General features: G+C 33.0%; 1 protein-coding gene across 1 annotated transcript; it reads left to right on the top strand.

Moving 5' to 3' along the window:
• Positions 1-210: 210 nt before the first annotated feature.
• Positions 211-16,263, top strand: mrc1b (mannose receptor, C type 1b). The gene is made up of 31 exons (XM_083541624.1): positions 211-416; positions 688-1,074; positions 1,801-1,980; positions 2,129-2,281; positions 3,432-3,545; positions 3,674-3,811; positions 3,902-4,081; positions 4,554-4,711; positions 4,856-4,972; positions 5,136-5,251; positions 5,350-5,498; positions 5,625-5,824; positions 5,964-6,088; positions 6,554-6,626; positions 6,739-6,892; positions 8,284-8,319; positions 8,431-8,597; positions 8,745-8,800; positions 8,888-8,988; positions 9,345-9,487; positions 10,409-10,511; positions 11,105-11,253; positions 13,036-13,053; positions 13,169-13,274; positions 13,385-13,614; positions 13,706-13,871; positions 14,021-14,179; positions 14,298-14,414; positions 14,639-14,809; positions 15,624-15,662; positions 15,867-16,263. The coding sequence occupies exons 1-31, from the start codon at positions 338-340 to the stop codon at positions 16,076-16,078; spliced, it is 4,296 nt and encodes a 1,431-aa protein (XP_083397750.1). The 5' UTR covers positions 211-337; the 3' UTR covers positions 16,079-16,263.
• The last annotated feature ends 375 nt before the right edge of the window (positions 16,264-16,638 follow it).

Here is a 16,638-nt window from a genome sequence, read left to right on the forward strand (position 1 = left end):
TGTGTGTGTGTGTGTGTGTGTGTGTGTGTGTGTGTGTGTGTGTTGTGTGCGTTTGCTCTCATTCTATTTACCGATAGTCATGTATTCCAATGCTTGTAACTGATAAAAGGTAGAATTTGCAATTAAAACAACTATTTGTGCAATAATCAGGAATTCATTAAGTTTTGTCGTCTTCCCTGAAGCCAAATGGTTTTATGATGAAATCAGTCACGAGAAATACATGTGTCATAAGATGTGTGCTCTGCTAGAAAAACAGTCACTGGTGCCAAACTGACATTCTGCAACTTGGACAAAGGCAGGTTTGACAGAGGAATTAGCTTGTGTATGGTTGGAAAAGATGATGAAAGCCAAGAGGATGAAAATAACTACTGTTATTGTACTCCTGCTTCAGATATCTCATTTTTTTGCTCATGCAGGTAAATTGCTTCTTTCTTTAAATTATAATCACTATGTTAATTAAATTAAAATAAATAAAGCATGTATTTAAAGTCCTAAAAGCACATATCTATTATAAATTCATAGAAACAATGGTTAATAAATTGAATGAACAGTCTAACGTACTTTACTTTTAACTTTAAATTACATGATGAACAATTTATCAACTGTAGCAACACTGCAAAAAAAAAAGAATGTAAACAAAGGACCAAACATACAAAGATATATTGTGCTACTGTTTTTATTTCACAGGTGGATTTTTTTTGATCTACAATGCACATAAGAATAGATGCCTAACAGACAACCTGCAATGGTTAGACACGTGTAACCCTTTTAGCGAAAAACAGCAGTTTCTCTGGACGTCTGAGGACCGAATTTTTAATGTTGCACAGAAAAAATGCCTTGGCATTGGGAGCAGGAAGGAGGGTAATAAACTGCAGTGGTACATCTGTAATGCTAAACATGACCTCCAAAAATGGCAATGCAGGAACAATTCTCAGTTCAGTGTGAAGAACGAGTCGTTGTACTTGTCCCTTCAAGGAAAAACTTATTCTCTGACACTTTCCAAAAATCAGGATGAAAAGAGCCAGTGGACAATCCATGGAACAACAGACAACATTTGCTCTCAACCATATCAAGGTATTACACTAAAACAAATAGATCAGTGGCTCTGTAAATATGCCTTACATTATGTATTAAATTCATTCCTTTTTTCTTTTCTGGATTAAATTTGCTATCAATTTGCAAACACCTACAAACTATGAAATTATTTTCACTTCATACGACTGCATAAAAAATAGGGCATAGTTTTAGAGCTCAATTCTCATGTGTTCACAGACGCTGAAACTGATTCGATAGTTGACTAATACTGATTATTTATTTGAAGTATTTCTTGTTTTGTGTTAGCATTAAAGCTTTAAAGCTTTTTTTCAGTCAAGTAAAAATCCTGCACAAATAACATTGTTATTTAATCATGTTGAGTTAAGTCTTTGTGAAGGCTGATTTGCTCATTGGAATGTTGATTCTGGTAGAAACTACAGTATTAATGCTTTAAACTTAAATGATAATATTTTGTACTTTTCTGTAGCTGTTTTCTAAACTGTCTTAGTTATTTTCAACTAAAATGTAAATAAAATGTACTTGTAAACAAGACAATATATTTCACTAAAATAAAATGTTATATGTATTTCTACCATACAAAAGATTGTACACTACATTAAGTCTGTATACGCAGTAGTCCATACCTACAGACTTAGAGACTATATATACCTACTAAATTGTAAAATATTCTATTGTAAATCTCAGATTTAAAAGGTACTATTGAGAGAAATTGAGCAACAGCTACTCTTTTCTGTGTATCCACAGAAATATATTCACTCAGAGGAAATGGTTTTGGTCGTCCATGCAATTTTCCATTCAGTTACAAAAATAAATGGTATGCAGCCTGCACAACAGAGGAATCTCCACATGTACGCCCGTGGTGTGCAATCGAAAGAATTTATGAAAATAATCAGCTCTGGGGTTATTGCCCAACACGTCAAATAGGTACAGTTATATTACTTTACAAAGATACACAATTACTATATATATATATATATATATATATATATATATATATATATATATATATATATATATATATATATATATATATATATATAATTTATTTATTTACAGATTGATTTGTTTTCAGATGACTTCTGGACCAAGAACCCTCTGACAGGCAGCTATTACCAGATAAACAAAGATTCTGCTCTTACCTGGTATCAGGCAAGGCAAAGTTGTCAGCAGCAGGGGGGAGACCTGTCGAGCTTTACTGAGGCCCATGAGCAAGCCCTCATTTCAGGTATTTTCTGATCATGCACTCATTTCAGAGCAGCTAAATAGGATTAAGGTGTGGTTACTGAACAGACAATTTCAGGATAGATGATACCCCAGCTTACTGTTTGCTGTCTAAACAACGCTTACAGAGCTTGAATGTACAAGTCAAGTCAAGAAGCTTTTATTGTCATTTTAACCTGATATAGTCGATGCAGTACACAGTGAAATGAGACAACGCTCCTCCACAACCCTGATTTTACATAAAACAGCATAAAACAACATAAAGCTACATAACAAAAAAGCATAGCGCTAAGAACTAAAGTAAGTTGTCCACGCCACATAAAGAGCATCATGTGCAACCTGGTGCAAAAAACAACACAAGACAGTGTAGGATAAATACACAAAACACAAAATAGCGCCGCCAGTAAACCTGCGTATTTCAGTATATTCTGTGTATTGTACAGTGCAGTGTGCAAGAGAGAACTGGATACAGGAGTGTCCTTGTAAATAAACACAAAATGTAAACATAAAAGTTTGTGCAAAACAGCAATAGCAGCAGTCAAATGGATGTGCAAAAACAGCATGTAAACAGTGGTAAAATAATAAAATAATATAATATGGATGGTACTAAAGACATGGATGTGTGAAATGAGTATGAGTGTGTGTTTGGGTTCAGATCTGTGGCAGTTAAGTGTGTGTGTGTGTGTGTGTGTGTGTGTGTGTGTGTGTGTGTGTGTGTGTGTGTGTGTGTGTGTGTGTGTGTGTGTGTGAGTTTCAGTTCAGTTCAATGCTTTAGTTCAATTCAATGCTTAAAGTCATTGTCTTTTAAATAGTGAAGTTGGTTGCAACTAACATTGAACTATGAAATTGTAGCCATGTTGTTTCAGTATTCTTTTTACCTGGAATAAGTTTCCAACATTCCTTGCTTAGTAACAACCCCACATTATTAAGTTACCACTTCCATGTTTAACTGTGGGTGTGATGCAGTGTGGTAACATCTTTTCTCCATCTTACATACATTCTTCTGTCACATTTAAACTCATCTGTCCACTCACGTTTACTTCAGACTAGGTGTTTTTTCCAGTACAGTAACGGACACATCAAAATAATTGAAAAGTCAAAGTAATATATTTTAGCCATGGTTTTGCCATTAAAAATTGTTTTCATTCAAATAGGTTTGATTCAGGGGAATGGCCCAGCATTGTGGACAGGTTTAAACAGTTTAGACACATCAAGTGGATGGCACTGGGTCAACGGAAAACCATTACGTTATTTGAACTGGCTCAGTGGTGAGTATTTCGCTGCAAAATACAGTCCCTGCATGAACAAACCATGAATATTTAGTATCATGTTTGCCATAATACATTGATTCTGTGAATTTATTCATTCATTTCTTCTTTTTTGCTCTGAAAAAAAGGGCAGCCATCATCTCTACTAGGTCATAGCTGTGGGGCGATAAATCAGCAATCTGATTCCAAATGGTCCACTGATGTTTGTTCAGTGAAACATGGGTATATCTGCCAAAAAGACCTCTCCACTCCAACTATTCCACCAGGTAATATTTGTATTTAATATAAATGTATTCATTTCCTAAAACATATTTTGTCTTTGCTTGGCCTGCTGTTTTACATGTCATTTTGTGCAGTGGTGCACACAGGATCTTGCCCCAGACCATGGATCCCTTACTTAGGTCACTGCTACTATCTTAATCGCAACAAAAAAACATGGTTGGAGGCAAGAGATGCCTGTCGGCGCGATGGTGGAGATCTTCTGAGCATTCTCAATGTAGAGGAGCAAAGCTTTGCCATTTCACAACTTGGATACTGTAAGTTCTTATGCAGATGCATCCCAGTATTACATAATTTGATGTAATGTATTCAGTGTGATCCACTATTAATTATGAAAAAAAAACAAAAAACATTACAGACTTACAGAATTACAGACGCATTTAGTCATTAGGAAATTGTACATTATCCACTTGCATTTATCAATTCAATTTATATACTCTCCTGGGGGTAGAAATCAGCAAGCGCCAAATAGGAAAATATTCAGAAAACTGGAACACATTGAACAAATTGAACAAATTGTTCCTAAATCTGACATTTAAGCCTATAGGAGGCCGGGACCTATAGTTTCATACGAGTTCTACACGCAGTGTCAGGCTTTCACAGGATATTTTGACACAGGTTACACTGTCCAAAGAGAACCATTTGTGTCAAATGAATAGCGTGTGATACTGCTATGATCGTTTTGGTCATTTCATTCACTAAAAAATTTTATTTCACCAAATGAAACAGTAAAAACGGATGAGTTGTGGATTGGCTTAAATGACCTCAAGACTGCGATGTTCTTTGAGTGGAGCGACCACTCCAATGTCCCATTCGTCTCATGGGAGAAGAATGAACCAAGCCACAATGCTGACAACAAACAGGACTGTGTTTTAATAAGAGGAGAGGTACAGCCACTTCAACAATATTATTTACAACATGCTATTCAACATATACTTTGTGCAGGGCTTACTCAAAACCACTGTGTTGATAGAACACAAATTAGTTTGTGTACCATAGGGAGATGTTTATTAAATGTATATTTTTTCTAGGAGGGCAAGTGGGCTGATGAAATCTGTAAAAACAAGTATGGGTTCATCTGTAAGAAAGATGCTAATTCAAGCCCATCCACAAATGATACAGTTGTCACAAGTCCTGGCTGCAAGCCTGTAAGTGTTTGGTTTGCTTTCTAAGCTGCCATTTTTTTGTATTTTTTTTTTGGCAATTAATCTACACACACATTCTTGCAGAAAGGCTTTATGTTCTTACGATTATATTATAATTAAAGTTATATTAAATATCTATTTATGCTAATAATCAATTTAATTTAAGGGTTGGACCAGGTATGGGTACTACTGCTACTTCATAGGAACAGAGACTAAAACCTTTGAGGAGGCCAAACAGACATGTGGGAAAACTGATTCTAATTTGGTTGACATCACAAACAAGTCAGAGCTTTTTTTTGTCATAGAAAATACCAGTTTGTTTGTTTGTTTTTTCCGAGCATCCCTTTATTTATTTCTGTATGTATTTCGTATCTTTTCAGAGTTGAAAATGCTTTTCTGGTCAGCCTGGTAGGGATGCGACCAGAGAAGCACTTCTGGATTGGGCTATCTAACATCAAGAATCAGCACACTTTTTCGTGGACTAACAATCAAAAGGTTTTATACACACATTTTAATGCTGGAATGCCAGGTAAATGCATAAATATAAAATGTAATTGAAGATACTGTTAGATATTGCTCCAGTATACAGTTAATGCTGGTGAAATCAGTTGCTACAAAGCTAATCATGCATGCTATTACAATCTTCAAACTACAGGGCGGAAACAAGGCTGTGTCGGCTTTACCACAGGAACATTTGCTGGATTATGGGATGTGCTGAGTTGTGCTAATAAAGAAAAATATATCTGTAAACAAATGGCTGAAGATTTTGTCACTACCTTGGCCCCCACAACTATCGCTCCTCCCAATTGCAGCGATGAATGGGTTCCAGTTAGGGACAGAGACATCTGTATAACGGTATATAAAGGTTAAGCATTAGCCCATGTGTCAGTTGTGTGGGTATTTAGACAATTCTAAATCAGAAAAATAATAAGTTTAATCATACTTAGATGTAACCAATTCCTGGCTAGTGAAACCTGTTGTTTTTTACTTAAAGCTATTTAAAATGGAAGACAACCAAAAAAAGACCTGGTCTGAAGCACTCAGCTTCTGCCGGGAACTTGGGGGTGATCTGCTGAGTATCCACAGTGATTCTGATTTGTACCAGCTTCAAAATATCTTGTAAGAATGCAATTTTTTACTTACATTCCAACTCACTTTTCTACTTAGTCAAGATCATCTTATTATGATTAACACATTAGAGCAGTAAAAATGTTGAAAGCGGAGGGCCATATGCCCAGATTTGTTAAGTGTATTCCAAACTTGAAAAACATAAACATTTTCATGTCTTAGCAAGAGATCTTTTGCTGGTGAGCCAAAGCCTTTCTAAAGATTGGCTCAGGTGTAGTGTAGAGAGATTTACGTATCAAAGATGCTTCCTTTACACTCTGTTGAACAGTGTGCTTTTATATGGGCACAGTGTGTCGTTCATTTTGGAAATTCTAAATGAGCTTTAAACTACCTAAAATTAAACCAAAATACAAACCAAAATGAAACAAAGTCATTTATTGTTCAACAATATGATAACCCTTTTGAGTTAGCTGTATTAAGAAGGTGCAATCATTAAGTACATTTTGATATCTTTAGTACCCGTGGAGCATGGATTGGATACAGCATTCAAGATCCCTCTGTTGGCTATGTATGGAGCGATGGATCCTTTGTATGTATTGTTTGCTTTATAATCTGCAACTCATTTTTGAATATTAAAATCTTAGGGCATAGGCATGTATGAGCTTCACATTTACCTTTAATTCTGTCTTTTTTTATTTCAGACAACTTTTGAGAACTGGCAAGATGATGAACCCAACAATTACAACAATATGGAAAACTGTGCTGAAATTACTTTTTGGTGGTGGTCAAAAAGATCAGAATGGAATGATGTACATTGTGAAGACAGAAAAGACTGGTTTTGTCAGATTCAAAGAGGTAACAAAATCTTTTAACAAAAATATTTTAAAATCTATTTCTGTCAATAATTTCAAGTCACAAACTATTATAAGAAACCTTGAAAGGAACCAGACTCAAAAGGGGAACCCTTTTTTATTTGGGTGACATCAAGAGTGTGATTATAAATACAAACAATACAGAGCACTGGAGAGTGAGAACTAACATGAGCACTGGAGTGTAAGATTATGAGTAATGTCCTTTCTACAGTCTTATACAGTCATTTGTGATTATAGAACTAGGAGCTACTGAGCAACTCATAAAATAGCTTCAACATTTGAGATCATCATAGATCCAAAACCAGCCTCTTCATCTTTACAGCTTCTCTTTCCTCTTTTTCATGGTTTCTTCCTTATACCATCTCAGGGAATTTTTCCTTGCCACCATCTCTGGTTTACTCATTAGGGATACATTTTGAGACTATAAATTAAAAAGGTATATTTGTAATCTATTAATTTCTGTAAAGCTGATTTAGGACAATATTTATTGTAAATGTGCAATGTATTTTAAATATTATTAAATAAAATAAGTAGTATTAAATAGTATTAAATAAAAAAGTAAATTCAATATTTAGTTATTCAGTCCAGCAAGTAGAATTAATTCCAAAAATAGTTAAATGCTTTGTTCTGAATAGAAGAGAAGATATAAAGTTTCTATAAATGTTGGTAAAAAATTTTTATTAATTTGGAATAGTTTAGTTTTAGTTTTTTCAAGCACCTATATAAGAATATGCTGTATGGCTTCAGCTAAGGGAGTTGCTCGGTATATACGCTTGATCGCAGCATTTATTAATGTTAAGATACAAGGAAAGTTGAAAGAACCGGTTTGTTTTTTGTGACTTCTAAATCTTTCATGGCTATTGGTTTGCACCTCTGTTTAATTCTTGTCTCTTTTTCCAAGTAAAAGCAGTGTTTACCAAAAAAAAAGTGTGTGCCAAAAAGTAGCTGAGCTACAATGCAGTAACAACCAGTTAGCTAAAACTACAAATATTTTTGTCAGAAATACAAATAATCAAACAGCCACTGCAATTATTGGTGCTCTTCTATTTTGTGGTTGACTGACTGGTGATATATTTGAAATGCTATAAATGTCCATTACCACTGCAAAAATGTGGCAAAAGCACTCCGCTTTGTTTTTTCCTTTTCTTGTGCTAACGCTGTTGAAACAGCAACATTATAATTGTTGATATCTGTTAATCATTTTAACTTTCATAAAATCTTTGGGTGTCTGCTAAATGGCGCAAAACAAAGACACACTGCACAGTATATTTGATGTTACGTAAAGTTTTTGGTAGTGTTTTAGATTTTGTTAACCATAATAAAATATGATTGTGAATTCAGTAGAGAAATATGTGCTCTGTTTTTATTCCTTAGGCGTTACACCGAAAGAAGTGGAAATCACAACTAAAAGTAAATCTACATAAATCTTTTTTCAAAAACATACTTTTGTATGTTTGTACATGTTTTTTGTTTTAACCAGTGATAGTGAGGTTTCCTGTCTTTTTCTCCCTGTGTTTATAGCCTATAATAAAACAGATGACGGCTGGATAATATTCAATGGTAATCAGTATTATATCAGTGAACACAGATATTTCTCCATGCAAGAAGCACGCTGGTTCTGTAAGCAAAGACATGGCGATCTTGTGGTCATCAATGATGAGCAAGAAAGAATATTTCTGTGGCATCAGGTAATTTTGCAAATAGAGAGCTGTGTGATATTATGGCCCTACACTGTACATATCTATAAACTGCTTTTGTTGCGCAACTTCTCTTTTGCATTGTTTTGGGGTTTTTCATATCTTCCTTAAATATTTTTTATGATTTATTCCTTTTAGGGAAAATATAACAGTTATTATATTGGCTTGAAAGTTGATCTGGATAAATCGTTCACGTAAGTTGAAAATCTACTGACATTACAGCACATGAAATATATAACCAAGACTAAAAATCAATTATTAACAATGTAATGCACTACAAGGTGGATGGACGGGTCTCCAGTTGTTTTTGAGGCATGGGAAAAAAACCAGCCAGCTCTTTTGAACAATGAGGAGCGCTGTGTACATACAACTTCTTCTCAAGGTCAGTCAGTCTTTTAAATAAAAGATAAACGTGTGTGTGTGTGTGTGTGTGTGTGTGTGTGTGTGTGTGTGTCTGTGTGTGTGTGTGTCAACTAAGTATGAGGACAACTAATCACCTCAGAATATAGCATTAAGCTCCAGTAAAATTCCAAGAAGAGGGTTTTCTAAAAGAAAAGTTGAATAAATCTCTAATGGGATGTTCAACAGGAACAAAATGGTGTGAATGTTCAGGTGTCTACAAAAATTAGTTCATACATGTTATATCTGGTGTTATACTAGTGTAAATGATGTTGCTTGTAAAAAAAAAAAAGTCTGGGAAATTCTACAACTAAAGTAACAGGTTAGTATCTTTTTTAGGGCTCTGGGAGACTGTAAATTGTGGTGAACAGCACAATTTTATCTGTAAACGAAGTGACTCTGTCGAAGTCAATTCCACTGCTGCTCCAACCGAAAGGCCCAGAGGGGGCTGTGCTCCTGACTGGGTGAAATTTCAGACAAAGGTATATGATACTTTACATTAAACAGATTTTTATATAAATTATTGTTTTTATTGCATTGCACAGAAATAGATGATATCTGGACTACATATATTGAGAATTTGATCTCTTGTTTTCCCAAATAAGGGCTGTATTTAAAGCTCAGTTATGTACCCTTATTGAGATTTAAGGTGTTACTATAGAATGAAGAACCATTTAAGTTTTCTGGAAAAGTTCCACATGTTGACTAAAACAGATTTCATTTTCATCTTCATTTAAACTTGAAAACAAATAAAGAAAATAACAAAGTTGTAAACACATGATAAAAGATTGAGTTGTTCTAAGTAGCTACTACTGAAACATGGTAGAAAAGATGGAGAACAATACTATGCTCTGAATCATGTGCTATTTTATGAGCTGTTAAATAATGGAGTGAAAGTCATATTGTTTTATATATTGAATTTATTTATATTGAACTAAGAAGTGAATAATATGATCATTTGATTTGACCGCCAGAAAAATAAATTAGGGTTTTTTTTATTTTTTTATTTTTTAGGTTTTATCTTAAATTTTTCTGGGGTTTAAAGAAAGTTCTGGAATCTGACTTTAACTACAGTTTTAAGAGATTATAATGGCTTATAATGCTTCTGTAATGTACAATATTTGCAAAAAAATATTTCTTAGTTTTTTTTTTTATTTTGTACTGTTGTATTATATTACTGGCTTAATTTTTGTTTATTATTGTGATTTTTAATAGGCCATACAAAAGACAAATAAAGAATGAAAGTATCTAAATATACTTATATCTAATATTTCAAATGTCTTTTTTTACTGACGCATGAATAAGTACTATATGAAAAAAAAATTTATTAACATTAAAATTTGAATTTTTGAACATGAACTTCTTTAGCTACATGCATAACAATTTTGCTTCTTCACTTACAGTGTTACAAAATAGGCCCTGAGCTAAAAACATGGACTGAAGCCAGGTCATTCTGTAGAAATCTTGGAGGGGATCTCACGTCGATAACAAGCGGCCTTCAGCAAGGTCAGGACAAATTTTTTCATCATTAATCATCCAAGCTGAATGACCATGTTTTGTTCTATGCTTAAATGTTTATAGTTACATTGTGGAAAAAACATTATATAAAGTAGAACCTACTTGAGTAATTATGGCAACAATGTCTTACTCTTCATTCCAGAATGTTTGGAAAATATTAGCTACTTACTACTGCTTGGGATACAAATTTTATGTCACACCAATAGACTTATATGTGCTTATAGATTAGATACATTTTCTAATAAATACAGTGTATTTAATAATTGACTGTAACAGTCCTGGTGGGTGGAAGGGACAATGAGCACAACATGTAGATTTTCATTTATTATTCACTCAATTCCTTCACATCCTTTCTCATACAATTATATATTTCTTTGGATTTAAAAAATATATAGGAATAGACTCTGTGGCCTAACATTTTTTATTATTTGCTGTTGACTATCCCATAGCATTAATAGACAAACAGAATAGTTATTTAAAGTATTATACAGTGCATTGTACGTAACTGATTAATGTCACAATGAGAATGCATGCAACCTATTTTCATGCCTTTTTTTATTTTATTTTATTTTTTTTTATAGCCTTTTTAATTTTAACGACTGGTGAGAAAACTGAAGATTTATGGATTGGCTTTAGTAACTTGGCAAACAAAGGATTTAGATGGACAGATGGGAGCACTGTTGGATATACAGCCTGGGCTAAAGGTCAACCATCAAGAGAAGAATATTTAGTAAGAGGACAAATTCTTAATTATTTTTTTTTTTTTACAGGAATTAAAATATTCCTGGAAAAAAAAAAAAAAAAAAAAAAAATATATATATATATATATATATATATATATATATATATATATATATATATATATATATATATATATATATATATATGTACTAGTAGTTTAAAAAACAGTGAAAGAAAAAGAACACTTCATGCTAATGACTTTTGCAAAACAAAAGTTCATATGGCTTCCTGTGGGCTCACCACCTGCAGGAGGGACCGTAAGGGACGGTGCTGTGAGGATTGGGCAGCAGTCGAAGGCGGGGGCCTGCTTAGGCTGCTGCCCCCGCGACCCGAATTACGGATAAGCGGGAGAAAATGAATGAATGAATGAAAGTTCATATGGTGCACATATGACAAATATGAATGTGGCGTGTTCTGAATCCCACTGCCCACAGTTAGGATCTGAAAGTAGAATGAGACTAGATGTAATATTAAGCGTTCATTTGTGCAATTTGTGGCGATAAACCAGTGGGATCCAAAAGAAGGAGTTCATGCAAATAATATTAAAAGCATAATAAAGGATATTTGGCTGGAGCATTGTTACACTTAACCATGGTCTTGAAAAGAGCTATTCGTAATAATTGATTTCAGTTAACCATTTGCATATTTAATGATTTAGTGTTTATCATTTACTCTATACAAATTAGTATTCACATCCTAAAAAACACTATTAATGCTGAAATGTGTATATAGATATTAGAGCAACATATGGTTCTATCCAGACAACATTTTTTTCAGCAAACTGCATACTGCATCTATTACAACAGCAATGCATCAGGGAAGAAGAGTCTGGGTGTTAAACTGGCCTACCTTTAGTCCAGACTGAAGACATTTGACACATTGTAAAATGAAAAATATGACATAAAGGCCCAGGACTTTAGAGCAGCTAGAATATTGTATTATTTAAAAATTTGATAACATTATTTTAGCAAAACTACAGACAACTGGTCTCTCCACAGACATTATATATACTGACTGTTGTTAACCTGTTAGCCTTCACAACAGCCTTTGGGACTCACAGATAAAACTACTGAATGCCCTAACTAACTTCAAATGTTAACAGTTCCTGATAAAAGTGGGCTACATACGCAATTCATAGGATGTTATAAATGATGAAGTACTGTGAAAATACATTTCCTGAATTAAAATCTTTTTTTCTCTATATATAAATACATTAAATCAGTAATGTAGTAATTCAGGAAGCTATGAGGTAAAAACCACATGTCTCATGAGTTTATATTTAAAATTAAATGAAGATATCATGAAAAATTAGATTCCTACAAACATTTATCTGAGACTATGTCTGGTTCGCCCCTCCCTGCCCCACCCAGCCCCACCCAGCCCAAACCTTGGGACTCACAGCTGAAAATGCCCTACCTAACTTTAAATAGAGAGGTAGAAGAGGGGATGCTACACAGTGGTAAATGTGGCCCTGTCCAAACTTTTTTAAAACATGACATTTTTAAGACAAGACATTTAAACTAATATTTTTTTGTCCTTAAAAGGAAAAAATAAATACATTTCAGTTTGAATATTAGATATAGTTTTCTATATTGTATTCAAAATAAAATATAGGTTTATGAGATTTGCAAAACATTGCATTCTGTTTTTCTTTACATTATAATTAGTGTCCTAACGTTAATGGAATTGGGGTTAAAATTTCCTTATTGGGCATATATGTTTTGCAACGTTTATTAAAATATAGCTAACAACAATCCATTTTTTATTACAGTGGCGAATGGGAGAAGAGGTATTTGTGAATTTTTTACATTTATTCATTTGTTTACCTACTTACTTATTTACCTACCAACTTATATAAAGCATGATATTTATTTTCCTCGCTACTTTTTATTTCTTTTTTTTAGGAAAGCACTTGTATTGCAATGGCAAATACGCAAAAAATGGAAATGGGCAAGTGGATAACAAAAGACTGTAATAAAACCAGTGCATTTATTTGCAGTCGAGCTCTTGGTAAATCTATAAAACCATTCTGAGATTATTTCAAACATACATTGTATATATTTTTTTCTATGTACGTTTTGTTAATTAAGCGCAAATAATATATTTTTGTTCCTATTCAGATCACTTTATTGAACCAAGCCCGACAAAGATACCCACAACTTTCATGAAGCTTGGAAATGATTCTTACATGATCTTGCAAAAGAACTTGACCTGGAATGAAGCCAAGCACCAGTGTGAGTTAGAGGGTGCACATCTGGCAAGCATTCGGGACTATCTTGCTCAGGCATACATTGAGCTGCAGACCTCAAAACTTGGACAGCCCTTATGGATTGGCCTTAACAGCCAGGAGGTATAGCACAAAAAAAATCAAATAAGAAAGAGAAGGATGAAGTACTTGGAAATAAAAGGAAATAAAAATGTCTATATATTGTTGTGTGCAGACAGATGGATACTTTTTGTGGATGGATAACTGGCAGCTAAATATGGAGAGGTGGGCCCACAATGAACCAAAAAGCAACCAACCATGTGTTTATGTGGATGTGGATGGGCAATGGAAAACTGCTTACTGCAATCAAACATCCTACAGCATTTGTAAGAAATCACCAGGTAAGCAATACTGAACAAGAAAAAAAAAATAGTATAAATGATATTTATATTAATGTCAATAAAACTAATATTTTTTTAACTCAAAAAAGTAGGTGATGCAACCTTGATGAATGCACAGGAATAATTGCATTCTCAATTTTTTTCCACAGACATTGCTCCAGCTCCACCAGTGCAGTACCCTGGTGTGTGCCCCGAAATAAATGAAATTGCACCAAAGATGGCATGGGTGCCTTTTAGAGGCCACTGCTATGCATTTGTGATTATGAGCACATCATGGAGTAAAGCCTCTCAAATTTGTTTAACAAGAGGTAAAGAAAGTTGCATAATCATTTTTTCAGTTTATTTATGTTACCTTTTCACGTCTTGAAAGTTTTTTATATATGATTAGAAATACATTTTGTCAACACAATTTTTTTTTTTTATTAGGTGCCACTCTTGTCAGCATTGAAGATACAAAAGAGGCCAATTTTATAGAGAATTACGTCACTTTTCTTGGAAATGGTTATGAAAGGTTCTCAATAGGCCTTTTTAAGACATATACAGGTAATGGAAGAAACGTACATTCTTGCATTATTTTATATCTTATTTATAAATTTAATGTAGGAAAGATTTTTTTGGTGTGAAAATATATAGCTTTCGAAACCTGAGGATTTTGATTTACAATTATGTTTATTTCTGATTCTTCACGATGTTTTAATTTGCATTCTGCTGACTGGATTCACAATTTGATTCACATCCTCTGTTGGGTTTGCATTTTAACCTTACAGACCACTGGCTGTGGTTGGACAGAAGTGTTGTGGATTACACTAATTGGGGAGAACCATCAGAGTATGAGTCATACGACCATGACTGTGCATTTATCTCCACCCAAACTAAACAATGGGAAAAACAACACTGCTTATATACTAGTTCACCATTCATCTGCAAGACACCAAAGGGTAATTTACATCAGAGCAGTGTGCTGCATGTAAAAATGTTGTCATAAACATCGCTTTTACTTTAAATTATTTTCCTTTTTTTTTATTTTGTTAAGCAACGCTTTCAGCATATTTGTGTTCTAAGGACATGGTACATAAGTAATTGTGATACTATGACTATAACTATGAGTGGAACAGGTAGGCTCATTATGTTTTGCTCATTTTACTGCTGACTACAAATAGCAATGTCATATGTTGTGGTCATGAACTTCCGCTCCAAGTCTATCATTCTGACAAAGAACCATGTTTATAAAAATAAGCCTTGTCAGTTAACAATTTAACAATAATATTATTAGCAAGAAATATGAGACAACTACAATATATAGAAGATATTTATATAAATATATATTGCTGATAACATACATACATTATATATATATATATATATATATATATATATATATATATATATATATATATATATATATATATATATATATATATATATATATGTTGTCAGCAATATATATTTATATAAATATCTTCTATATATTATAGTTGTCTCATATTTCTTGCTGATAATATTATTTTGATTAACAAACCTAAGCTATTACAACAAAGCAATCATCCCCATTTCTGGAAAAGAAGCTGGGAAGTAAAAACAAAACTTAGGCAAAGTTTGTTCATTAATGCTAGTTATAATGCTATTGTTCAGTAATGTTGGATCTGTATTCATAATTGCTTCTGTTATATAGATGATCTTCATAGCATTGAAAATGTATTTTACTTCATGTTTAAACCAATTTTTCCTTTTTTTTTTTATTTCTTAATGCAGTTGCAAAGCCAACCACTCCTTCAGAGATTCACCCAACAGGTGCTAAACCAATCTAATTTAATTCCTGTCATAAATAAAAAAAAATTTTTTGTCATGGAAACAAATAATTCACTGCACAGGAGTATTGATTTATGAAATGTATGACATTCATTCCTATTATTTCACAAAGATGCTTTCTGCATTTATTTTAGTTATAATGCTGCATCGTGCAACTCAATGTTCCATTTTCTCATTTTCTTATAGATAAGCCTGTAACACATAGGAATCTTGCTGGTGTGTTGGTGATTGTGGTGATTGCAGTGCTGTTCATACTGGCTGGATTGGCTTACATGTACCACAGAAGAACCAACATTTGCCTTGCTGCACCTTCATACGAGAACCCAATGTATTACAACACAGAAGCCCCATTGCATGATAACAAAACATTAGTTGATAACATGGAAAATAATGAATAACGTCCATGAATGTACATTTATTTCTTATGTTAATCGTTTTATTCTTTACATTAAACATGTAAACTACTTTGAATGTTGACTAAATGTTTACCCATTGGGGTGTTAAGTAAATGGTTTTGAATCATATCAGAACTTTGGTGCGCAAATGTTTATAATAAACAGGAAACTGGCCTTTTTTTTTATTACTAACTAGAATTGCTTGGATGATCAAATACTTGTTTGCCTTAAGTTAAATAAAATAATAATATTATTATTACTATTATCATTATTTATGAATTCACTATTTAATTAATTTAAAGCAGATAAAGTCGAGAACCAGTCTATAGTCTTTAACTTTATCTGTAATAAATGCAATCAGGCTATTAGATTATTTACAAAGGAAATAAAAATACATAGCTAAAATTATGCTCATTGTTAATTAATAACTTTAAAAATGACCATATAAATTCTATAAAAAACATGCATATTATTTATATTAATAATATTTATTAATAATATAAACAATATGTATAAATAATATGCATCTAACTATAAATGTTATATAAAAATGAAAATTCATA

Source organism: Silurus aristotelis (assembly GCF_946808225.1).
Source record: "Silurus aristotelis genome assembly, chromosome: 5".
Taxonomy (NCBI): Eukaryota; Metazoa; Chordata; class Actinopteri; order Siluriformes; family Siluridae; genus Silurus; species Silurus aristotelis.

Bases quoted from the DNA above. Each gene is read 5' to 3' on its own strand.
- mrc1b (XM_083541624.1), top strand. From the start codon at position 338: ATGATGAAAGCCAAGAGGATGAAAATAACTACTGTTATTGTACTCCTG. The intron at 6,089-6,553 runs GTAAGAATGCAA...TGATATCTTTAG, and splicing joins TACCAGCTTCAAAATATCTT to TACCCGTGGAGCATGGATTG. The intron at 14,415-14,638 runs GTAATGGAAGAA...TTAACCTTACAG, and splicing joins CCTTTTTAAGACATATACAG to ACCACTGGCTGTGGTTGGAC.